The sequence below is a fragment of the Lupinus angustifolius genome, chromosome LG09 (assembly GCF_001865875.1).
Source record: "Lupinus angustifolius cultivar Tanjil chromosome LG09, LupAngTanjil_v1.0, whole genome shotgun sequence".
NCBI classification, from domain to species: domain Eukaryota; kingdom Viridiplantae; phylum Streptophyta; class Magnoliopsida; order Fabales; family Fabaceae; genus Lupinus; species Lupinus angustifolius.
In genome coordinates this window covers 18,774-43,713 of record NC_032017.1, presented here as the reverse complement: position 1 = coordinate 43,713, position 24,940 = coordinate 18,774, and the positions used below count along the sequence as shown (strand labels likewise).

Here is a 24,940-nt window from a genome sequence, read left to right as displayed (position 1 = left end):
GAAAAGACCTATGCTTTCGTATTTTACAAAGATAACATTTGAAAATATCTCTTTCAACTCTCAACAATGTATTTTTTGATATTTTTTATTTATCTAAGGATTTAATAAAACTTTATACCATTAAACAACTACACTGTTGATATTTAAATTATATCTACTAACAAAAGAATAATAATTATTTATTGATTTTTATAGTGGGGATGTAACCAAAAATTGCTTTAACACTGAGTTCTTCGTTTTGTTGTATCAATTTTATTTTGTATTTTGTGTGAGACATTCAATCAAACATTTGAAGTACAATCAATTTCTCTCTCTCATCGATCCCTTTCTCTTTCTCTCTCTAACATTTCCACAATCACATCATTTCTGCAGATTGGGATTAGGTTTGATCTCTTTTCTTCTTCTACAGATCTCATTTTTATAATATTCTGTGTTTTCTTTTATCATTTATTACAATCATTAGCCTTGAGGGTAGGAAGCTCGCTTTAATTATTCGAATTCCCTATTGCAAAAAATATATATTTAACTTTTATGATTTCCCTTTTAGTTTTTCTTTCTTCATTCCAAGTATTGATTCCTTGTTATCTATATCATTTTTTACTTCTTTGATAAATAGATGAAGTCTCTAAGTAATTGGCATTTCTTAAAGCATCTTTTGGAATTCAAGTGATCTTAATGCTGTTGAGAAAATTTGAAGTTGACTTTATTTGTACATTGCAGATCAGTGCTTTGGTGCTGAACACCGGCTACGATGAAGAAGGTTATTGGTCAAACTGTTAGAGACCTGTAAGTATAACTGTTTGTTGTATATTAATGTGTGCTTCGATCTTCAATCTCACATGTATATAATTACTACTTTAGCTGTTTATTCATATTTCAATCTGACATGTAAATGTTTTCTCTTCCATGTATTCTTGCAGTAAAAGAGAAGTAAATAAGAAAGTGCTGAAAGTTCCTGGGATTGAACAGAAGGTACATGTTTTCTGCTTTTGTTAAAGGATTTATGTGAAGTCTGATCTTATTCTTCTATAATTCTTGCTCATGAAATAGATGTTCATTATTATGACGTTGTATTTTTCTTTTTTTTGCAAAATCTAATTTAGATTAGTTGTTTTCTCTCCCCTCTTTCAGGTTCTTGATGCTACCAGCAATGAACCTTGGGGTCCTCATGGAACACTTCTTGCAGACATTGCCCAGGCAACCAGAAACCCGTAAGAACTCTTAATCTTATGCTTGATATAGTGTTGTTTTAGTACAATGAATCTCATTTTTTTAGTGTCGCTGCAGTCATGAATACCAGATGATAACAGCAGTAATCTGGAAGCGAATTAATGACACTGGCAAGAATTGGCGGCATGTCTACAAGGTTTTCACCCACTATTTTATGTTTTAGTTGCATTTGCTCCTGGATGCTGCTAATGCTGTTTACTTTTTTTTAATGTTGCAATGATATTTATTGTTCCATTAACACTTCAATATACTCCTGAACGTACTCCATTCATGGCATATGTCTCAGTACTTGTTTATATCCTTTGAAATCATGATAGGTTCTTGTATGTTAAGAATTATGTCTTAGGACTGTAGTTCTTTTCTTATGTCTCTATACTAACTGCTCATTGCTAATGACAGGCTTTGACAGTACTGGAGTATTTAGTGGCTAATGGGTCAGAGCGAGTCATAGATGAGATCAGAGAACATGCTTATCAAATATCAGTAATTTCCATTTACTCAAACCTATTTAAACTTTGTATACTTTTAGTTAATTGCTATGCAGGTAGTTTTCTTGAAAGAATCTACTAATTATAATCCAACCTGATAACTTGTAATTGTTATATGAACAGACCTTGTCCGATTTTCATTATATTGATTCCAGTGGAAGAGATCAGGGACACAATGTCAGGAAAAAATCCCAGAGTCTCGTTGTCCTTGTGAATGATAAAGAAAGAATCTTTGAGGTTAGGCAGAAGGCTGCCGCCAACAGGGACAAGTATGTTTTCTCTCACTAATTTTATTGGATGTCTTTCTGGATTATAAATAAATGTTTACTCACAGGGTTGAATATCTGAAATATGTGTGTGCATGAGTTTCTCGATTTTGGTTTTCTGGATTATAAATAAATGTTTACTTCCAGGTTTCGCAACAATCTATCAGGTGGAATGTATAGGCCTGGTTCATATTCAAATAGTGCTTATGGTGACAGATATGATGATCGTCATGGAAGCAGGGAGGAAGATAGAAATGACTATGGTTATGGAAGAGAAAGAGAAGGGGGCTATAGAGATGAGGATCGGTCTAGTCGTGATGGAGATCACCACAGCAGAGATTATGAGGAACGTAATGGCAGGGATGGCTACAGAAATGATGATTACAGGGGAAGAAGTCGAAGTGTTGATCACCAATATGAATCAAGAAGCAGGAGCTCTGATAGAGACCGTGATCGTAGTTATGAGGATGATGGACACTCATCTCGGTGCAAACCTATATACAATGCATTCCAATAAAATGTCCTTTTATTTTAAAACTCATTAAGGAAGAGCTAGTGCATCTATGCTCAAGTCTTATTTTATTTGTTTACTTGAAGTAAACACATATCCCAATAATCTCCATTGATTATAAACATAAAAAACTGAGCTCCTACGTGCTTGGGAATTTTGGAGTATAACCCTTGCATTAATAGTTAGAGTCCTAGAAATTTGTTTAGTTCTTGATCCTAGCTTTCTTGTCATCATTAGTATTTTTTTGTTTTTGCTTCAAGCTGGTGCATTGTAGGTTAGATTGTTCATCAATTGATTTGCGTATCTGTTATTTTGAGAAAATAAGCCTATATCTCCATTCTTTTCAGTTCAAAATTTTGATATTTATTGCTCTATGATGAACATTATTCATGCTTCTAACTTTATTTATTATGCAATCATCTCTCAGAGGTAGCAATGCTAAACCTGAAGACCGTTCTCTGGAAGCAAGGTAAACTCACCATAGGGATATTCTCCTCCTCCTCCTCCTCCTCCTCCTCCTCTCTGTCTCTCATTTATGCATATTGCTATAGGCATTGTTAAATTGATCATGTGAAATACAAATTGGCAGGCTTGAGCGAAAAATTTCTGAACAAAGTATTGGTGCTCCTCCTAGTTATGAAGAAGCTGTTGGTGAATCTCGCAGCCCTGTACACAGTGAAAAGTATGAGTTTATTGTATACTACAGAAAGCAATTGCTCATAACAAATATTTTACTAATGTTATCTTTGATTGCAGGGATATAGAAACTTCAGCAGCGTCTGCTCCAAGAGGTTCGTCTCCTCATGCTATTGATAATCCAAGCCAAACCTCTGCTCCTACAGCATCTTATCCTTTTGTAAGCAATAATCCAACTGAAGCAACTGCTGTTGCCAGTACTGCTGCATCTGAAAATCAAGAAATTGAGGCCCCTGATAATTTTTTTGACCCACGTGTTCCTCTACCAGGTATGATTACTTGTTTATATTATTATGTTATACTGCTGTTCAGTATGATTGTAACACAGAAACAGTTCCTCATTATTTGCTGTCCTGAAAAATTCCTGATTATGTTTGAGTTAAATTTTTTTTTGTTATTTACAGTTGTTCACATGTAAAAAAAAAAAAGCCGACCCCACCTAGTGGGGTAAATGGTTGTTGTTCACATGTCAAGTTATTATTAAGTATATCATCTTTCAGCTGAGGAGGTGGAGATGGGATTGCTCTTCTAAGAGTTGGATTGGAACTTCCTAATTTTGGAATATGCTCTTCATTTCAAAATTGCTTTGCATGCCTCTGTATTACAATTGAAGCACTCTGTTTTTTTGGTATTGAACATAAGTTCTCTTTAGATCACCCCTTAAGTGTTCCTGACTATACGCCTGATTTTATTCCATCTAAATCCTAACCATGTGATTGTTGTGCCGAACACCATGGGTGTCTCACACATAATTGCTTGGACAATATGAGGCATTGTGCAGCATGTCTCTGCTGCACACATGGTCAGGTAGCAAGGAGAGCAAGATGGGTGGTGTACCCTTTTATTGATGATTCTTCTTTGATTGTAGTTTTTTCCCCACTAGACTTAGTGCCATATTGATTGTGGAGTGGTATGTAGGCACCCTTTATGCATAAATGTGGAAGGCAACTTTTGAAACTGAACCTTAAGGTTGGTTAATAACACAAATTTCACTGAATCCAATAGTGGTAAACACTGGCCTTTCACCGTGAAGCTCATAATTTTGGTTCTTTGTATTTTTATGTATTTTGAGTAGTCAGTAGTGTATCATAGATCAGTACAGCATCATTTGTGGCCAAAACATTTCATTCATTCATTCGTTCAACATCTTGGTCCAATATATTTGTAAAATCAATGGCATGACCTATGGGACATTTGATGAATTATCAATTAGTAGTCATTTGGGTTTGAGTTTAATATCGATGGTCTTAAAGAAAATTCAATAATGATGATAATTTTGTGTTTCTTGTCAGCTGCCCCAGCCACATCTAATAATGTTGAAGTGGACTTGCTCGGCTCCCTGTCAGATTCATTTGCTTTGACTCTTGTGCCAGTTACATCAGCAACCGAAACTCCTGAAGGCAATGCAAACACGGGTTCAACAGCTTCATTTGCAGCACCATCTACTGGATCTAGTAATTTCAATCAGGTAGATATTAGTTTGATTGTTTGTACTTTCTAGTGTAAGAAAGTATTTCAATCTTGTTTTCCATGTATTGGCACGGTACTATAAATAATGGACACATTTGACTTGGAATTCTTCTGATTTTCACCTTTATGCCATATCTGTCCTTTTTTATTTAGCATGCATGATTGTAACTATTAGGTAGGTGAGTGTTTATCAAGAAATGCACCGTACTATTTGATACTAATCTTGTTTGTACACCATATTGTGGTAGAATTCTGAAAAGTAGAAGTTTTCTATTTGTAGTAAGGTCATAACTATTTCAGCAATTATTAGCTTTCAATAATCTTAGAGATACATCTGCATTTTAGTGTGTGTTTGGTATAGCTGCGAAATTTAGATTATAATTAATTATTAGTTGAACATGTTTATGTTTATGAAAAAAAGTTGTTTTTACATAGCAAATTATGAAAAAAGGATTTTAAGCTATTTGTTTATTATATTTAATTATATCAATTTTTTTAGAGGCATGTTGAGGAGGAGTATGTTGGGAACAGGTTTTGATGGGTGAAAAGCAATCAAGAAAAAACATCTAACCGCTCCTATATTAAGATGTGGATTTTAGTTTATTTTATTCAAACAAAAGAATTTCAAATTTTTTGTGGAAGAACTTATTTTATTCAAACAAAAGATTTCCAGCTCTTTACTGAACATAAAAGATTTTTATGAAGAGGTTTTCTAAAAAAACAGCTTAAATTTGGTAGAATAAGGTTTGCCAACATTCTCTTACACTTACTGTACAAAACAACCCCTCTATTTGTAAATTGTTATTGAAGAAATATATTTGTTGGTTTGATTTTTTTACAGTCTTTCGAAGATCCATTTGGTGACTCACCATTCAAGGCTGTTCCTTCCACTGAAACTGCAACATTTCGACCCCAGACTTTTCAGAGTTTTGAACCATCCCAATCAACTGCTCATAATGCGGACTTCGGGTCTGGGGACTCATTTTCTGTTGTACCACACTCTGCATCCGGTGCCGGTGACACTCAACCTTTCTCTACAACCTCTCAGTTTCTATCTCAAGATTTGTCATCTCCGCAGCAGGAAACTGATATTCTTGCTGACATTCTTCCTCCTGCACCATTACCTGGGATGACATCACAGCTCAACATTTCCGCTCCTGCTGGTTCTCAACCTTCACCTTCCTTTTTAGCTTCATCTGGTCAAATGGCATCACCATTTTCTGAACCGACTGGTGAAGTTACACATCAAAGTTTTTTGGCCTCAACTAGTCAACCTACACAAGGCATTTCACCTCCGGCCGATCAATTTCCACAGCAAGCCTTTTCAGCTCCTAATGGCCAACCGGGACAAGTACATTCTCCTTTTTCAGCTCCTAATGGCCAACCAGGACAAGTACAATCTCCTTTTTCAACTCCGAATAGCCAACCAGGACAATTACAATCACTTTTTTCAGCTCCTAATGGCCAACCGGGACAAGTACAATCTCCTTTTTCAACTCCGAATAGCCAACCAGGACAATTACAATCACTTTTTTCAGCTCCTAATGGCCAATCAGAACAAGTACAAACACCGTTTTCAGCTCCCACCAGTCAATATGGACAACAAACCTTCTCATCTCATGCTGGTCAACCTAACTTGCATGGATTTTCATTATCAACTGGCCAATCTACTAAGCTCCCTTTTGCTTCTCAAGGTGGTCAACCTGCGCAATCAATTGGTCACATGTATGGCAAAATCAACACCCAGGGTGGATCTCCAGTGGCTCCTAGCATGTCTCTTCAGTCCCAAAATGGATATAATGTGCATATGAACAGTGGGAACTTCCTGCCACAAGCTCCAACGGGACAGCCTTCACAGAGCACAAACTTTCCCCATCATGGAGGATCTCCTTCTCACACTACTTTCTCTATGGCTTCTCATTCTCCGACTAATCAAGCGTCACTGTTTAACAACCAGAACTTCACTGGTCAGCAGGGTGCAGTTTCAACTGGATCAAATTCTTTAGTTTCTCAACCATCTAAGGACAAGTTTGAGACAAAGTCAACAGTTTGGGCTGATACACTAAGCAGGGGGCTGGTTAATTTGAATATCTCTGGACGTGAGTGCTTACACCTCCCCAACATTTCTATTTTCATTTCCTCCTATTATTAATGATTGTGCTTACTTACACCTCGCCAACAATCTTCTTGTGCCATACCCATGTTCTTCAACCAAACCAAACTGGTCAAGTTTCATTTGGAACGTTGACCTTATCTGAGCATACTATTAACTTGTATGCATTTTATTTTATGCAGATAAGACAAATCCATTAGCAGATATTGGGATTGACTTTGAATCCATTAATAGGAAGGAAAAGAGAATGGAGAAGCCCACCACACAAGCTGTAACATCAACTGTTACCATGGGTAAAGCTATGGGATCAGGTTCAGGTATAGGTCGGGCTGGTGCTGGTGCTGGTGCTGGTGCTGGTGCTGGTGCTATCAGACCTCCTCCAAACCCTGTAATGGGTCTGAACATGGGCATGGGTATGGGCATGGGCAATGGCATGGGAGGCTATGGAGGCATGAATCCATCGATGGGAATGAGTATGGGTAATGGTCGGGGTATGGGTATGGGCATGGGCATGGGCATGGGCATGAACATGGGTATGGCACAAGGAGTCCAAATGCAACCCTCTACAGGATATCAGCAAGGGTCCAACATGCAAAGTAATTACAACCCCATGATGGGTCCAGGTGGTTATTCTCAACAGCCATATGGCGGCTACCGATGAGTCTCGATTGAGCAGAGCATTATTCCTAGATAGCATGGTGAAGAAGTACAATTACTTTGATTGTTTTGATACAAGTTGAGAGAGATTGGCATACCAATATACTAGTGCTATGAGTGATGATATCTACATGTTGAAAAATTGATGGTGTATCTTTTACAATAGTTGTAATTTTTGTGTAGAATGAGTGACATAGTGTGATGTATGTTTATTCTTGTTATAATATTAACATTCTTTTTTGGGTCACCTTTCTCTTGGTGCTTTGTGCATCAGTGTTGTGTACCAATGACTGGATATAATACAAGTATATAACCTTGCATGGGTTATTGCTTTCTATGTTTGTTCCTCGTTATTTCCTACACTACTAGTACCAGGTGGCTTGATATTAATATATTATTTTTCAACTTTCATTTAATGGTTGAAATTCAGTGGTTTTACGTTTTATGCTTGTTAGTTTCTTGCAGAAAGTCCATTGACACTTCAAAAGACAGATTCCAAGCCCGTTTGAGGGATTTTGTTGCTTTCTCTTTGTATATTTATTCCTTTGATTACAATAAATAATATGAATGAGATAACCAATTTTATCATTGCATTAGAGGAGTTTAACATATTCCTATAAGAATAACTCTAGCCTCCGTCATTGAAGGGCAACACTATCCACCAAATACACACACTTCTAATGCAACAGGGTTGCAATATGGCATATGATTGTTGAGCACCATATCAGAGACAATTATATGATAACTTCATTAATATCATTTCTGCAATCAACGATCGTATTGACCAACACTATCCACCAAATACACACTATGCTAAGGTTCCATTAGTATGTGTGAAAATTGGAATGAAGTGAGTAGATAGTAGGAAATATAGAAATTAGAGATTACGACTATTAAATATTAATAAGGAACAGTGTAAAACTGTAAAATGTTATATATTTTTAAAAATGAGGCATATGGTAACTTAATATTAATAAATTCTATAGATCTGTTTGGTTTTAACCAAAATTAAAATCAACATAAATCGATTATGCCAAAATAACTCTATTTTTCTTTATCTAACTAATCAAATACTATCACATATAATATTATTAATTTGAAAAAATAATTTAATATTTATTTAATACATATTTATCAAAATTCTATTAATAGTAATGAGTTAGATATATAAAAATGAGATAGAAAATCTAAATTCCAATCAATTAAACTCAAAAAGAAAATGGTTTGGGTTAGGTTTGGTTTGTTGGTGGCAGCAAAACCATGTGCACCATATGACAAGAGGTTGATGTCATGATTATGTATTTGTGTGAGAGGAAATGGATCCCACCCAATGACCCAATGTTTCCAATCTAACTCTCATATGTCAAACCCAACTAAGCTATCTAACACGCGTTCATCTTCTTCCCTTTTTCACATTCTCATGTTACATGATACACATACATATATATATATATATATATATATATATATATATATATATATATCCATAAATAATAGCCAAACACATAAAAGACACGCAAAGTACAACAACTTTTGAGAGCTATAAGACACCCCTTTCCCTGTTCCTCAATTCTAGCATAATTATTAACACCCGAAGATTACTTGCACTTACATTTTTTGTAGAAATATCATGTCTCAGTCAGATTATTCCCCAGCTTTTAACAAGCCCAGATTGGTTCTCAAGAAGGTTTTAGCCAAATCTCAACATGAAGGGGTTGGAGCTGTTGTTAGAAGAGCCATTGGAAGGTATATATATTCAGTCTTCCACTTATTTCTATCATGAATTTATTTAATAAACATCCTTTCATGTCATATTATTTTGGTTGCTCTCTTTATGTTAATGACTATTAATGAGATTAGTTCTCCATTCATATGGGAGGACAATAAATTTGGATATATAACTTTATCACAGGATCTATATATCAATTAAATAAGTCAAACTAAGTGTTCTCATATATGTTAATATGTTTGAGTATATATATTTATATTTATATTTATTGTAATTTGATTGGTTTATGATTCTCAGAAGTGAGTTGAAGAACTTGGATCCCTTTATAATGTTGGATCACTTCTCAGGTACAATTCTGACCTTATTGCTTCAACCCTTACTTTTTTCAATCTGTATTATATTTTTATAGTATTTTATTCCTGGTTTGTGTGTTTGACGTTGCAGTATCTCCTCCTGGAGGGTTTCCTGATCATCCACATAGAGGTTTTTAACTCAATCATATCATCATATAATCATATAATCCTACACTTTTTGGCTATATATGTTTTTTTCTTTACCCTAATGTTTTTATTTTATGTATTGATGCAGGTTTTGAGACTGTCACCTACATGCTAGAGGTACACATATATGTATATAGTTACATTTTCACTGTATAAATGGCTAACTTAATTGTATTTAGAAATTAAGGAACCTATGATTTGGATTTTAGGGAGGCATTACTCACAAAGATTTTGCTGGGCACGAGGGTACTATAAGAACTGGTGATGTTCAGGTAACAACGCAACATTAACATAATGATTCAAAAGGATAAATATTAATTAGAGACTTAAGAGTGTTATTGTGTTTCTTTTTTGGTCAGTGGATGACTGCAGGGAGAGGAATAATTCATTCTGAAATGCCTGCAGAAGCAACCAACAAGGGATTGCAACTTTGGATCAATTTATCAGCAAATAACAAAATGTAATATATATATATATATATCATGTTTCACTCAACGTTTCCAAGTTTTGTATCATTGATCACTATTTGACATTATATTATTTTCTCTTGGTCTTTTGGTTAAGGATTGAACCTAACTATCAAGAAGTTGTAAGTGAGAAGATTCCATCAGCAGAAGAAGATGGTGTTGAAGTGAGAGTAATAGCAGGAGAAGCAATGGGAATCCATTCACCTGTCTACACTACAACTCCAACCATGTTCCTTGATTTCTCAATGAAACCTGGATCTCAGTTTCATCAAATTATTCCAGAATCTTGGAACTCTTTTGTTTATGTAATTGAAGGAGAAGGAGTTTTTGGGTCTCCAAATTCATCACCAAATATGGCACACCATGTTCTAGTTTTGAGTAATGGTAATGGCCTTAGTATATGGAATAACTCTTCAAAGGGTTTAAGGTTTGTGTTGATTGGAGGACAACCAATTAATGAGCCAGTTGTTCAGTATGGACCTTTTGTGATGAATACACAACATGAGATAGACAAAACTATTGAAGATTATCACTATAGCAAAAATGGATTTGAGATGGGCAAATATTTCAAATCTCAATAGTTACTAAGATCAAGTTTAATTCTCTATTTCATGCTCACATTAAAATAAAATTATTGGAAATAAAAAGGCTCCTATCTTTTTCATTTATCATAACAATCTAAGTTAGGAACTGAAAATGAGTGAGAGAGATTGCTTATTCTGTCATTTTATTTCTATGTAGAAAAAGCTTCTCGAAGATCCAAACAGTTGTTGGAGCAATTATAGGGTTCCACTAAAGTCACCATGTATTCTTTTCTTAATTATTCTCTCCCTTGAGCACTACTTCACTTTCTCCCCATACCTCATTTTTTTCAGATTTCTTTTAGTTGAAATCCTTTGATATGTTTGTGGTAATTGAGTATATATAAAATTGTTTGTGTGTTTCTCTTTGTGGGATATTCTTACATATCAAAATTGTAGTTTTTTTTTATAAAATAATAATTTGTTCATGGGTAGTGTGAATAGACACATAAACTCTTGTTAATAGCCTCACCTTTTTAATCATCTAATAGTTTTAGATATTTTAAGGACAGTCGTTGAATATTTTACATAATGATTGGTTGTGATTGATAAGTCAATATCTATCTCCTTTTTGTTCATACATAGAAAAAGAATTTTGTCATCAATGTCCAACATATTTTTTGAATGCTGAGTTTTTAAAGTATGATATCAAGGTTTAATTATGTTAATGTGTACCGAAAATACTTTGGTAAAGTGATCTTAACCACTTGAAATAATAGATTTGTTCTTTAAAGTCTCATGAGGGATGACAAGGCAGTGATATCTTGGGGATGATATTGGATTGAAGATTGGTTTTGGAGTACTAGAACAATGTTGAATCGTGTTGAAGACCGACCTTGAACTGTTTTTGGTAGGTATCTGAAAAGGGATTCTAACCCTCAAGTTTGTATTTAAAGAGGGATAGTTTGATAATCTTACCTTGCGTCGAATGAATTTTTAATGACGTCATGGCTGAAGTTATGCTCCTTTCCTTCCAATTTATCAGTTCGGCAAGCCTATATATAAGGGTATGACCCTTAATTGCCCTTTAGTATTGTCTTCCCTTATAAGTTATCTTACACATCATACTCCGAACCTTATTGAAACTCGACAGGCTGATCTTGATCTTGGGTTTTGGTAAACATATTTGTCGACCCATTGACCTTGTGAGTTGCTCGTGGTCGGTTGATGCAACCCTCTTTGAAGCTGCCTTTGTTTTGGATAGTTTTAAGCTTGAAAACTGAGTTTGGAAACTCAAATTCGGTTTTGTGTTAGTGGGATTTTTAGGCTATTTTTGGATGGGGTTGTGTATGGTAATTGTGTGAGGTCTTGGTAGGTTATGTGTTAAGGCTTTGGGGATTGTTTGGTGCAGTTTGGAGAATAATAGTTAGGCTAGGTTTCTATTTGTTTAGGGTGTATTTGGGGGCTGTTTGGATGAAGGTATATGTATGTTTAGGGAAGTATTTGAGGCTGTTTTGTTTATGGATGGAATTTGTATGAAGATGGTGATGTATTTGAGGACATATATAAGGTTTGCACTTGGTTGGGATGGAATTGTGAGGGAAGTGATTTTGTTTGAGGATGATGGTGAATTGAATCGATGATGAACACATTTTGTTGGAAATTATGAAAGTGTGAATGATATGTGCGTGAGGCATTAGGGAAATGGGAAAGAATGAAGGTGAAGTGCCACAAACAAAGGATGCTTGATAAGCCAATGGAGTCTGTCACAAGCAAGGATGCTTGATAAGAATAAGGTATTCCCCACAAGGATAATTCCTTGATAAGAATGTAAATGCCACACAGAAAGGGTGATGAGTCTTAGAATGCCACAAGAACTAAGGTTCTTGATAAGTCCAATTGATTGTCACAACCAAGATAAGAGTAGGAGAAATTCTCAACTAAACACTTAGATTTTATCTCAAATTCAATTTGTTTCATTCATCATCAAAAGCGTACATAAATAGGAATTCAGAAATTGACCAAGTCCTAATTTGAAATTTAAAATCCTAATTAAACAGGTAATTAAAAGAGTTTAATGGTTGAGTTGTTTTGACATTTGAATTGGTCGAATTCCTTGAAGTATTCAGCCATGTGTTTATTTGTTTTGGGCAAATTGAATGTGGCTTGCTTGGTTGAGTTGATGTGGACGGATTCCACAAGGAAAAGGCTTGAAAATGAAAGTTTTAATTGCTTGGATCTTCACATTTTTTGCCATGAGTTTGAATTCAAATTTGAGCAAGTTGATTGCCTTATGATACTTGCAAAATCTGAATTGATGCTCAAGGATTCACACACCCCTTTTGAATGAAAAAAGGCTTTATTACTTGCCTTTCTTGGATGATCCATGTCTTCAATGCCTTGAATTACACATCCAACACATGTTTAAATCAAACAAGCAAAGTATTTACTCCTTTAATTCTTTTCCAATCTGAATTGATCCCATAAGGCAAGGATTTGAATTGACTTCCTCATTATGGTAAGTATTTCACACACCTCATCCACCTTGATTCTACATGCCTCTTGAGCTTTGACTTGAATGCCTTGATCCATTGTTTAAACTGAAAGGTCTTCATATGAAATGGCTGAACCAAATTCATGATTTAGCCATGATGCCTTGATTGATTTAGTCGTGCCTAATCAATCTAATTGGTCACTAATGGACCATGATACAAATAATTAAACTCTCAACCCTCATATTACATAATTTAAATAAAATACTTAATAATAATTTAAAATATTTCTAAAAATACCCACGAGAATTAATCTCATTTATTCTTGCAATAAAATTAAAACTACTACCCTATAATCACCTAAGGACATAAATGTGTTTCCTCCATGTAATCTCCATGGTCAATTGAATCCTTTGTGACCTTAAGAAATCTTGATTTGGCTTTGACCCTAGTCATAGAACTCTGTTGACCTCTCTTACCCCTTGACTCAGAACTTGGCTGGTTCACATCATCGGTCCAATGCATTTCTAGCATTGTTTGCTGGTCAACTGAGCCTTTCATTGATGGGTTATAAATTTTGGTAGATTATGTTTTTATGAAATATTTTTCAAGTTGGGAATTTTGGCCAAAGGAGACACATTTTGAACATTGTCATCTTTCTTATGTAATCACTTATGTCCTTCCCAATGTGTTATATGGTCGACGAGTATGCATTTTGAATCATCTCAAGTCTTCTTATACGACCACTTCTCATTTTCTCTGGAATTATGGCACATGAATAAATTGAGTTAACAACTGAAAGTAACCATAAAATTATTAATTTACATTTTTTCTTTTATTAAAAATATGGGTTTTTAACCTCATCCCCAATAATGTTGAGAGTCCCAAAGTGCAACATGTGCTATGCAGATTTGCTTAAGTTGAATCATGCAATGTGCTTCTACAGTTGGAAAAAAATGAATTGACAAATGCCACATAACATTAAAATTTCACAAAAAATATGCACCGCTTTGACATTTATGCCTTTTGTTCCCACTAATAAACAAAACAAGAATTCATATCAACCATCACAATGTTCAATCTTTTTATGCTACCCACAATCTGCCAAAGAACACCTTCACAAGTCTTTGTTTTGTAGTGAATATGCATAAACAATTTCAACACTCACGGGTTCATTCTATTCACACATCACAAACTCTTCAATATAAAATATTTTAACACTTGCCCTTTAAGTATTACCAACTAATTATTAATACATTCATATACATGTTCTTCTTTTGTACAAGTTTCTTCACCCCATTTTTCAGTTTCCTTTAATGGCTCCAATTATATTCATTACTCTTCTTACATCTTTTTTCAGTTACCCATTTGTGCTTATTGCTCAATCTTCAACTATCTCCAAGATTAATGTGGTGGGTACTGTTTATTGTGATACTTGCTCAACCACCATTTTCTCTAAGGAAAGCTACTTCTTGCCTGGTAATTAAGGAACTTTATATCCCATGATTAACATAAATCCTTCATTCAGTTTTGATTTTCAAATCCACTGTTTCATTAGTTTATACTATTAATGCAGAAATATCTTAGAGAAAAAATGTATATAATCATAGTTTATTATATATTGTAAATGCATCATTTCTCATTCATGTTTAATCATTATTTACTCTTCAAAAGAAATACAAATGAATGATGAATGATATATGTTTTTAGTGTTGATCGGGTAAGGCCGGAACGGGGAATCTAGTTGAGTATCCTGTTTCTAGAGGCTGACTGGAATGAGGCTTGGATTGCTAGTGGAGGTACCTGAAAAGGTTCTTCGATGCTTAAGTCAGTATGAGTTTAAGGAGAATTAATGGAGAATGAATGAGAGTAGATGGGAGTAAAAGCTAGTAATGAATGAGAGAGTTAAGATGCTTATGAGTGTGAGTGAATATTTATGATGTAGGAGAATGTGAAAATGTGAATGCTTCATGTAAGAGGACATTCTCTATTTATAGTAAATACTATGGCGACATGTCATCTATCCAGTGGTTGATAGTGACTTGACAGTGTGCATTGTAGAGGCATAGCAAGTTTGTCCCCATCGCATAGTAGGTTCGGTTCGTCTCTAATCATGTATGTGAGAGGGGGAAGGTTGGAGTTGCAGGCGGCGTGGCAGAACCCAATTGGGCAAACATTGAATGGTGTGAAAGACACGCAAAGTACAACAACTTTTGAGAGCTATAAGACACCCCTTTCCCTGTTCCTCAATTCTAGCATAATTATTAACACCCGAAGATTACTTGCACTTACATTTTTTGTAGAAATATCATGTCTCAGTCAGATTATTCCCCAGCTTTTAACAAGCCCAGATTGGTTCTCAAGAAGGTTTTAGCCAAATCTCAACATGAAGGGGTTGGAGCTGTTGTTAGAAGAGCCATTGGAAGGTATATATATTCAGTCTTCCACTTATTTCTATCATGAATTTATTTAATAAACATCCTTTCATGTCATATTATTTTGGTTGCTCTCTTTATGTTAATGACTATTAATGAGATTAGTTCTCCATTCATATGGGAGGACAATAAATTTGGATATATAACTTTATCACAGGATCTATATATCAATTAAATAAGTCAAACTAAGTGTTCTCATATATGTTAATATGTTTGAGTATATATATTTATATTTATATTTATTGTAATTTGATTGGTTTATGATTCTCAGAAGTGAGTTGAAGAACTTGGATCCCTTTATAATGTTGGATCACTTCTCAGGTACAATTCTGACCTTATTGCTTCAACCCTTACTTTTTTCAATCTGTATTATATTTTTATAGTATTTTATTCCTGGTTTGTGTGTTTGACGTTGCAGTATCTCCTCCTGGAGGGTTTCCTGATCATCCACATAGAGGTTTTTAACTCAATCATATCATCATATAATCATATAATCCTACACTTTTTGGCTATATATGTTTTTTTCTTTACCCTAATGTTTTTATTTTATGTATTGATGCAGGTTTTGAGACTGTCACCTACATGCTAGAGGTACACATATATGTATATAGTTACATTTTCACTGTATAAATGGCTAACTTAATTGTATTTAGAAATTAAGGAACCTATGATTTGGATTTTAGGGAGGCATTACTCACAAAGATTTTGCTGGGCACGAGGGTACTATAAGAACTGGTGATGTTCAGGTAACAACGCAACATTAACATAATGATTCAAAAGGATAAATATTAATTAGAGACTTAAGAGTGTTATTGTGTTTCTTTTTTGGTCAGTGGATGACTGCAGGGAGAGGAATAATTCATTCTGAAATGCCTGCAGAAGCAACCAACAAGGGATTGCAACTTTGGATCAATTTATCAGCAAATAACAAAATGTAATATATATATATATATATCATGTTTCACTCAACGTTTCCAAGTTTTGTATCATTGATCACTATTTGACATTATATTATTTTCTCTTGGTCTTTTGGTTAAGGATTGAACCTAACTATCAAGAAGTTGTAAGTGAGAAGATTCCATCAGCAGAAGAAGATGGTGTTGAAGTGAGAGTAATAGCAGGAGAAGCAATGGGAATCCATTCACCTGTCTACACTACAACTCCAACCATGTTCCTTGATTTCTCAATGAAACCTGGATCTCAGTTTCATCAAATTATTCCAGAATCTTGGAACTCTTTTGTTTATGTAATTGAAGGAGAAGGAGTTTTTGGGTCTCCAAATTCATCACCAAATATGGCACACCATGTTCTAGTTTTGAGTAATGGTAATGGCCTTAGTATATGGAATAACTCTTCAAAGGGTTTAAGGTTTGTGTTGATTGGAGGACAACCAATTAATGAGCCAGTTGTTCAGTATGGACCTTTTGTGATGAATACACAACATGAGATAGACAAAACTATTGAAGATTATCACTATAGCAAAAATGGATTTGAGATGGGCAAATATTTCAAATCTCAATAGTTACTAAGATCAAGTTTAATTCTCTATTTCATGCTCACATTAAAATAAAATTATTGGAAATAAAAAGGCTCCTATCTTTTTCATTTATCATAACAATCTAAGTTAGGAACTGAAAATGAGTGAGAGAGATTGCTTATTCTGTCATTTTATTTCTATGTAGAAAAAGCTTCTCGAAGATCCAAACAGTTGTTGGAGCAATTATAGGGTTCCACTAAAGTCACCATGTATTCTTTTCTTAATTATTCTCTCCCTTGAGCACTACTTCACTTTCTCCCCATACCTCATTTTTTTCAGATTTCTTTTAGTTGAAATCCTTTGATATGTTTGTGGTAATTGAGTATATATAAAATTGTTTGTGTGTTTCTCTTTGTGGGATATTCTTACATATCAAAATTGTAGTTTTTTTTTATAAAATAATAATTTGTTCATGGGTAGTGTGAATAGACACATAAACTCTTGTTAATAGCCTCACCTTTTTAATCATCTAATAGTTTTAGATATTTTAAGGACAGTCGTTGAATATTTTACATAATGATTGGTTGTGATTGATAAGTCAATATCTATCTCCTTTTTGTTCATACATAGAAAAAGAATTTTGTCATCAATGTCCAACATATTTTTTGAATGCTGAGTTTTTAAAGTATGATATCAAGGTTTAATTATGTTAATGTGTACCGAAAATACTTTGGTAAAGTGATCTTAACCACTTGAAATAATAGATTTGTTCTTTAAAGTCTCATGAGGGATGACAAGGCAGTGATATCTTGGGGATGATATTGGATTGAAGATTGGTTTTGGAGTACTAGAACAATGTTGAATCGTGTTGAAGACCGACCTTGAACTGTTTTTGGTAGGTATCTGAAAAGGGATTCTAACCCTCAAGTTTGTATTTAAAGAGGGATAGTTTGATAATCTTACCTTGCGTCGAATGAATTTTTAATGACGTCATGGCTGAAGTTATGCTCCTTTCCTTCCAATTTATCAGTTCGGCAAGCCTATATATAAGGGTATGACCCTTAATTGCCCTTTAGTATTGTCTTCCCTTATAAGTTATCTTACACATCATACTCCGAACCTTATTGAAACTCGACAGGCTGATCTTGATCTTGGGTTTTGGTAAACATATTTGTCGACCCATTGACCTTGTGAGTTGCTCGTGGTCGGTTGATGCAACCCTCTTTGAAGCTGCCTTTGTTTTGGATAGTTTTAAGCTTGAAAACTGAGTTTGGAAACTCAAATTCGGTTTTGTGTTAGTGGGATTTTTAGGCTATTTTTGGATGGGGTTGTGTATGGTAATTGTGTGAGGTCTTGGTAGGTTATGTGTTAAGGCTTTGGGGATTGTTTGGTGCAGTTTGGAGAATAATAGTTAGGCTAGGTTTCTATTTGTTTAGGGTGTATTTGGGGGCTGTTTGGATGAAGGTATATGTATGTTTAGGGAAGTATTTGAGGCTGTTTTGTTTATGGATGGAATTTGTATGAAGATGGTGATGTATTTGAGGACATATATAAGGTTTGCACTTGGTTGGGATGGAATTGTGAGGGAAGTGATTTTGTTTGAGGATGATGGTGAATTGAATCGATGATGAACACATTTTGTTGGAAATTATGAAAGTGTGAATGATATGTGCGTGAGGCATTAGGGAAATGGGAAAGAATGAAGGTGAAGTGCCACAAACAAAGGATGCTTGATAAGCCAATGGAGTCTGTCACAAGCAAGGATGCTTGATAAGAATAAGGTATTCCCCACAAGGATAATTCCTTGATAAGAATGTAAATGCCACACAGAAAGGGTGATGAGTCTTAGAATGCCACAAGAACTAAGGTTCTTGATAAGTCCAATTGATTGTCACAACCAAGATAAGAGTAGGAGAAATTCTCAACTAAACACTTAGATTTTATCTCAAATTCAATTTGTTTCATTCATCATCAAAAGCGTACATAAATAGGAATTCAGAAATTGACCAAGTCCTAATTTGAAATTTAAAATCCTAATTAAACAGGTAATTAAAAGAGTTTAATGGTTGAGTTGTTTTGACATTTGAATTGGTCGAATTCCTTGAAGTATTCAGCCATGTGTTTATTTGTTTTGGGCAAATTGAATGTGGCTTGCTTGGTTGAGTTGATGTGGACGGATTCCACAAGGAAAAGGCTTGAAAATGAAAGTTTTAATTGCTTGGATCTTCACATTTTTTGCCATGAGTTTGAATTCAAATTTGAGCAAGTTGATTGCCTTATGATACTTGCAAAATCTGAATTGATGCTCAAGGATTCACACACCCCTTTTGAATGAAAAAAGGCTTTATTACTTGCCTTTCTTGGATGATCCATGTCTTCAATGCCTTGAATTACACATCCAACACATGTTTAAATCAAACAAGCAAAGTATTTACTCCTTTAATTCTTTTCCAATCTGAATTGATCCCATAAGGCAAGGATTTGAATTGACTTCCTCATTATGGTAAGTATTTCACACACCTCATCCACCTTGATTCTACATGCCTCTTGAGCTTTGACTTGAATGCCTTGATCCATTGTTTAAACTGAAAGGTCTTCATATGAAATGGCTGAACCAAATTCATGATTTAGCCATGATGCCTTGATTGATTTAGTCGTGCCTAATCAATCTAATTGGTCACTAATGGACCATGATACAAATAATTAAACTCTCAACCCTCATATTACATAATTTAAATAAAATACTTAATAATAATTTAAAATATTTCTAAAAATACCCACGAGAATTAATCTCATTTATTCTTGCAATAAAATTAAAACTACTACCCTATAATCACCTAAGGACATAAATGTGTTTCCTCCATGTAATCTCCATGGTCAATTGAATCCTTTGTGACCTTAAGAAATCTTGATTTGGCTTTGACCCTAGTCATAGAACTCTGTTGACCTCTCTTACCCCTTGACTCAGAACTTGGCTGGTTCACATCATCGGTCCAATGCATTTCTAGCATTGTTTGCTGGTCAACTGAGCCTTTCATTGATGGGTTATAAATTTTGGTAGATTATGTTTTTATGAAATATTTTTCAAGTTGGGAATTTTGGCCAAAGGAGACACATTTTGAACATTGTCATCTTTCTTATGTAATCACTTATGTCCTTCCCAATGTGTTATATGGTCGACGAGTATGCATTTTGAATCATCTCAAGTCTTCTTATACGACCACTTCTCATTTTCTCTGGAATTATGGCACATGAATAAATTGAGTTAACAACTGAAAGTAACCATAAAATTATTAATTTACATTTTTTCTTTTATTAAAAATATGGGTTTTTAACCTCATCCCCAATAATGTTGAGAGTCCCAAAGTGCAACATGTGCTATGCAGATTTGCTTAAGTTGAATCATGCAATGTGCTTCTACAGTTGGAAAAAAATGAATTGACAAATGCCACATAACATTAAAATTTCACAAAAAATATGCACCGCTTTGACATTTATGCCTTTTGTTCCCACTAATAAACAAAACAAGAATTCATATCAACCATCACAATGTTCAATCTTTTTATGCTACCCACAATCTGCCAAAGAACACCTTCACAAGTCTTTGTTTTGTAGTGAATATGCATAAACAATTTCAACACTCACGGGTTCATTCTATTCACACATCACAAACTCTTCAATATAAAATATTTTAACACTTGCCCTTTAAGTATTACCAACTAATTATTAATACATTCATATACATGTTCTTCTTTTGTACAAGTTTCTTCACCCCATTTTTCAGTTTCCTTTAATGGCTCCAATTATATTCATTACTCTTCTTACATCTTTTTTCAGTTACCCATTTGTGCTTATTGCTCAATCTTCAACTATCTCCAAGATTAATGTGGTGGGTACTGTTTATTGTGATACTTGCTCAACCACCATTTTCTCTAAGGAAAGCTACTTCTTGCCTGGTAATTAAGGAACTTTATATCCCATGATTAACATAAATCCTTCATTCAGTTTTGATTTTCAAATCCACTGTTTCATTAGTTTATACTATTAATGCAGAAATATCTTAGAGAAAAAATGTATATAATCATAGTTTATTATATATTGTAAATGCATCATTTCTCATTCATGTTTAATCATTATTTACTCTTCAAAAGAAATACAAATGAATGATGAATGATATATGTTTTTAGTGTTGATCGGGTAAGGCCGGAACGGGGAATCTAGTTGAGTATCCTGTTTCTAGAGGCTGACTGGAATGAGGCTTGGATTGCTAGTGGAGGTACCTGAAAAGGTTCTTCGATGCTTAAGTCAGTATGAGTTTAAGGAGAATTAATGGAGAATGAATGAGAGTAGATGGGAGTAAAAGCTAGTAATGAATGAGAGAGTTAAGATGCTTATGAGTGTGAGTGAATATTTATGATGTAGGAGAATGTGAAAATGTGAATGCTTCATGTAAGAGGACATTCTCTATTTATAGTAAATACTATGGCGACATGTCATCTATCCAGTGGTTGATAGTGACTTGACAGTGTGCATTGTAGAGGCATAGCAAGTTTGTCCCCATCGCATAGTAGGTTCGGTTCGTCTCTAATCATGTATGTGAGAGGGGGAAGGTTGGAGTTGCAGGCGGCGTGGCAGAACCCAATTGGGCAAACATTGAATGGTGTGTCAGGAATCGTGGTACTTGACGTGAAGTGATGCAAGCCTCCAAGTTAGACTTGTTTGACTTAGGGGGACAAACTAGCCTTTTCAGGGACGTGGCAGAACCCAGTTGGGGAATGTATTTAATGAGACATCAATGACATTTATGAGGCTTATACGAGGATGACATAAGAGTCTAGTCCATGTCTATTTGTGCTTGGTTTGGTCGGGTGGGCCCCATCCTAGTCGGGTGAGGTACCCGATTTGACCGGGATGGAATAATATACGAGCTGTAAATAAGTCTTTACAGTGACAATGCATAGATATTACCATCAAACTCTTATTATATTTCTAACCTTATGTTGCAATCAGGTGCTGAAGTTCACATACAATGCAAATTTAGAGCAACCACACCAAAAAGCAGTGAGCAAATAATGTTGTCAGTGAACAGAACCACAGACCAATATGGAGTATACAAGTTGGATGTACCATCAGTTGATGGAATCAATTGTTTGGATGGTTCAGCAATAGTGTCACTCTGCCAAGCAAGTTTGATTGGAACCTCATATTCAAGCTGCAATGTTCCCTTTCTGAAAAGCACAACAAGTGAGATATCAGTGAAATCAAAACAAGATAACCAATGTATATACACCTTGAGTGCCCTTAGTTATAAGCCACCTCAAAAAAACACAACATTATGTGCTACAAGTACAACTACTTTGGATTCATCAAAATTCTACTTCCCTTGGCCTCCTTTTCCATCAACTCCTAATATTCCTCAAAAGTCAAAACCATAATCACTAGGATATTTTGCTAGTGTGTTTTCCTTGCTTATTCTTGTAATGATTATGTATGGAATGAGTTAGGTTATGATTGAGTGGTGAAAACATAGTAAAGAAAGTAAAATGTGATTGAGTAAATTATAGTCAATTGGGTTGCATAACATAGTACTCTTGTCCTTCCATGGCTAGATAGTAATACTTTTCCTTTAGATTACAACAAATTGTAACCAGTTAGAACTTAGAAACAAGAAAAATAGGAAGTTGGGTTGCATAACATACTCTTGTCCTTCCATTATATAGGAAGTTGATTGGGATAACTTCCAAACTAACTTCACATGGATCCAAATAGACCTATCTACATTATGTTTAACTTTAAAAACTCATTTATATCCTATGGATTTATGTTCATTAGAATATTCGTGAGCAATCAAGTTCCATTCTTATCTAAAGCACTCAATTCCTCTAGAATATCTTTTTGGCAACAATCATTTTTAACAACATAACTCGACATTATGTATATTTATGGTACATGTGTTTGACCTTGGTGTATCACCAATGTTCTCCCCTAGATAATTCAACTATAATTTTGCATTTGGCTTTATGCTTGCTTTAATGCACGAGCCTCATTGAAGTATAGTTTATCAAGTATGAGATCGATCTCAAAAAGATTTGGTGTAAATTTTAGATATTGTTAAATAAATTCTAATGTAGTAACATCATTAATGATTAATGAGTGAAGTTTGTAAAAATAGGATGAAAAGCAACTAATGAACTAAATCAAGTAGACAGAAATTACACATTAACTACGTCAATATTTTATCCAATTAAATTATACATAAACATCTTACAGCTAAGGTTGTGCTCACAAAAGATTTATACTTTTTTATGTCATGTTTGAAACTTTTTTACATTTTGCTCTTTTTTTATTATTATTTTTTTGTTCTTCTCTTTTACTATTTGTTAAGCTATATATTAATTTATATTTATTAATGAAAGTAATTAAATATGTAGATAGTTAAATAAATAAATAATTATTAGTAATTCAGTAAGGTACTAGAAATTTTATAATTAAAAAATATTATTAATTTGGTAAGTTTATTAGTAATTATTTATAGATGGGGCTTCTCGATTTTTAAAAAGAAGTTTGTAGCATTTAAAAATTGATTTTTACTTTTCAAAAACTATAGGAGCCTTCACTAATTTATTAGTTAGTTTTACCATGTTGAAATCTATCAAATTGCACTAATTACTTAACACTAAAATACTTACTAATAGTTATATAAGAGTTAATGTTCATTTTAGTCCCTTATATTTTTCGATTTTACAAGTTTAGTCATTTAACAAAGAAAAGACCTAAAATGGTCCCCAGAAATTTCAAATGCAAGTTAAAATAATCATTTTTGGGTCAAATTAATCTCTGCCAAGTGTTATAAAACATGTTAAAAAGGACTATTTTGACCTACATTTGAATTTTTTGGGACCATTTTAGGTCTTTTCTTTTTTGAAGGACTAAACTGGTAAAGCCGAAAAATATAAGGAAATAAAATGAGTATTTACTCTATGTATAATTAAATATATATATATATATATATATATATATATGTATATTTACTAATAACTTTACAAAATTAGGTAGATAATTAAATTAATAAAATAATTATAAAATAATTAATAATCTTACCAAATTCCTAATATTTATTTAATTATAAAATTAATAATAATTTTAAAAAATCACTATTTGTTTATTTAATTATCTATATACAATTATTTCAATTAAAAATTACAATGTAATTAAAAAACTAAAAAAAAATACTTGATAAATAATATATGTCATTAGTTCCCTGATCCGTTAATAAATTACTTAAACAACTATAAGCTTTTAATTATCGTCATAACTACAAATTCACGTCTACAAGTTCACAATTACACAGTACATGTTCACAGTTATATGTTAGTTTTGCCGCCAAAAGCTCATAGTGTAATTATCTTCGGTTTGACTTTTATTTTAGTTTATGAACTAAATAGGAGACAATGGAGTCGATCCTTTATGTTGATTTTGTTATCTTAATTTTTGTTGTTGATGTATGTTGTGATTACAATGTGTGTGGATGGATTCGAGTAGTTCAGTACCTTGACTCTTCTCATTCATTCATATTTAGATTCGTCCTTGCTAGGTCGTGCATGAATAAACTTGAGCCAAATCCCAACGAGTCCACGAGTACTCAAAAGTTTAGAAAAAATTAAAATAAATATACGAAACTCATACAATTATTTTATGTTTATTCTCTATATTCCTATGAGAAAATACTAAAAAATTACAAAGAAATCTAATTTAAATACTATAAATTTTTTGTAACAAAAAAAACACTATAATTTTTTTAATTAAACATAACTCATTTTACTAAAACAAACATAAAACAAAATTAAAATTATTAGTTGAACATAATATGACATGAATTAAGAACGGA

At 33.8% G+C, this 24,940-nt stretch overlaps 4 protein-coding genes across 6 annotated transcripts; all 4 read left to right on the top strand.

The window, feature by feature from the left end:
- LOC109356847 (clathrin interactor EPSIN 3-like) lies at window positions 302-7,773 on the top strand. Of its 3 annotated transcripts, none has more exons than XM_019600419.1 (15): window positions 302-383; window positions 721-786; window positions 921-972; window positions 1,132-1,211; window positions 1,288-1,366; window positions 1,630-1,713; window positions 1,842-1,987; window positions 2,132-2,470; window positions 2,923-2,964; window positions 3,085-3,177; window positions 3,252-3,460; window positions 4,484-4,659; window positions 5,503-6,760; window positions 6,957-7,243; window positions 7,286-7,773. In XM_019600419.1, the coding sequence occupies exons 2-15, from the start codon at window positions 752-754 to the stop codon at window positions 7,433-7,435; spliced, it is 3,030 nt and encodes a 1,009-aa protein (XP_019455964.1). In that variant the 5' UTR covers window positions 302-383; window positions 721-751; the 3' UTR covers window positions 7,436-7,773. The 3 variants fall into 3 exon arrangements, with proteins under 3 accessions (XP_019455964.1, XP_019455962.1, XP_019455965.1); XM_019600420.1 differs by having other exon boundaries at window positions 303-383; window positions 7,292-7,773; XM_019600417.1 differs by having other exon boundaries at window positions 6,957-7,773.
- LOC109356848 (pirin-like protein 2) lies at window positions 9,020-10,979 on the top strand. Its single transcript, XM_019600421.1, has 7 exons — window positions 9,020-9,177; window positions 9,458-9,507; window positions 9,605-9,643; window positions 9,749-9,777; window positions 9,870-9,932; window positions 10,020-10,120; window positions 10,225-10,979. Exons 1-7 carry the CDS (start codon window positions 9,062-9,064, stop codon window positions 10,706-10,708), a joined length of 882 nt encoding a protein of 293 aa, XP_019455966.1. The 5' UTR covers window positions 9,020-9,061; the 3' UTR covers window positions 10,709-10,979.
- Window positions 15,409-17,368, top strand: LOC109357404 (pirin-like protein 2). Its single transcript, XM_019601351.1, has 7 exons — window positions 15,409-15,566; window positions 15,847-15,896; window positions 15,994-16,032; window positions 16,138-16,166; window positions 16,259-16,321; window positions 16,409-16,509; window positions 16,614-17,368. Exons 1-7 carry the CDS (start codon window positions 15,451-15,453, stop codon window positions 17,095-17,097), a joined length of 882 nt encoding a protein of 293 aa, XP_019456896.1. The 5' UTR covers window positions 15,409-15,450; the 3' UTR covers window positions 17,098-17,368.
- Window positions 20,833-22,487, top strand: LOC109356132. The gene is made up of 2 exons (XM_019599469.1): window positions 20,833-21,008; window positions 22,063-22,487. Exons 1-2 carry the CDS (start codon window positions 20,846-20,848, stop codon window positions 22,485-22,487), a joined length of 588 nt encoding a protein of 195 aa, XP_019455014.1. The 5' UTR covers window positions 20,833-20,845.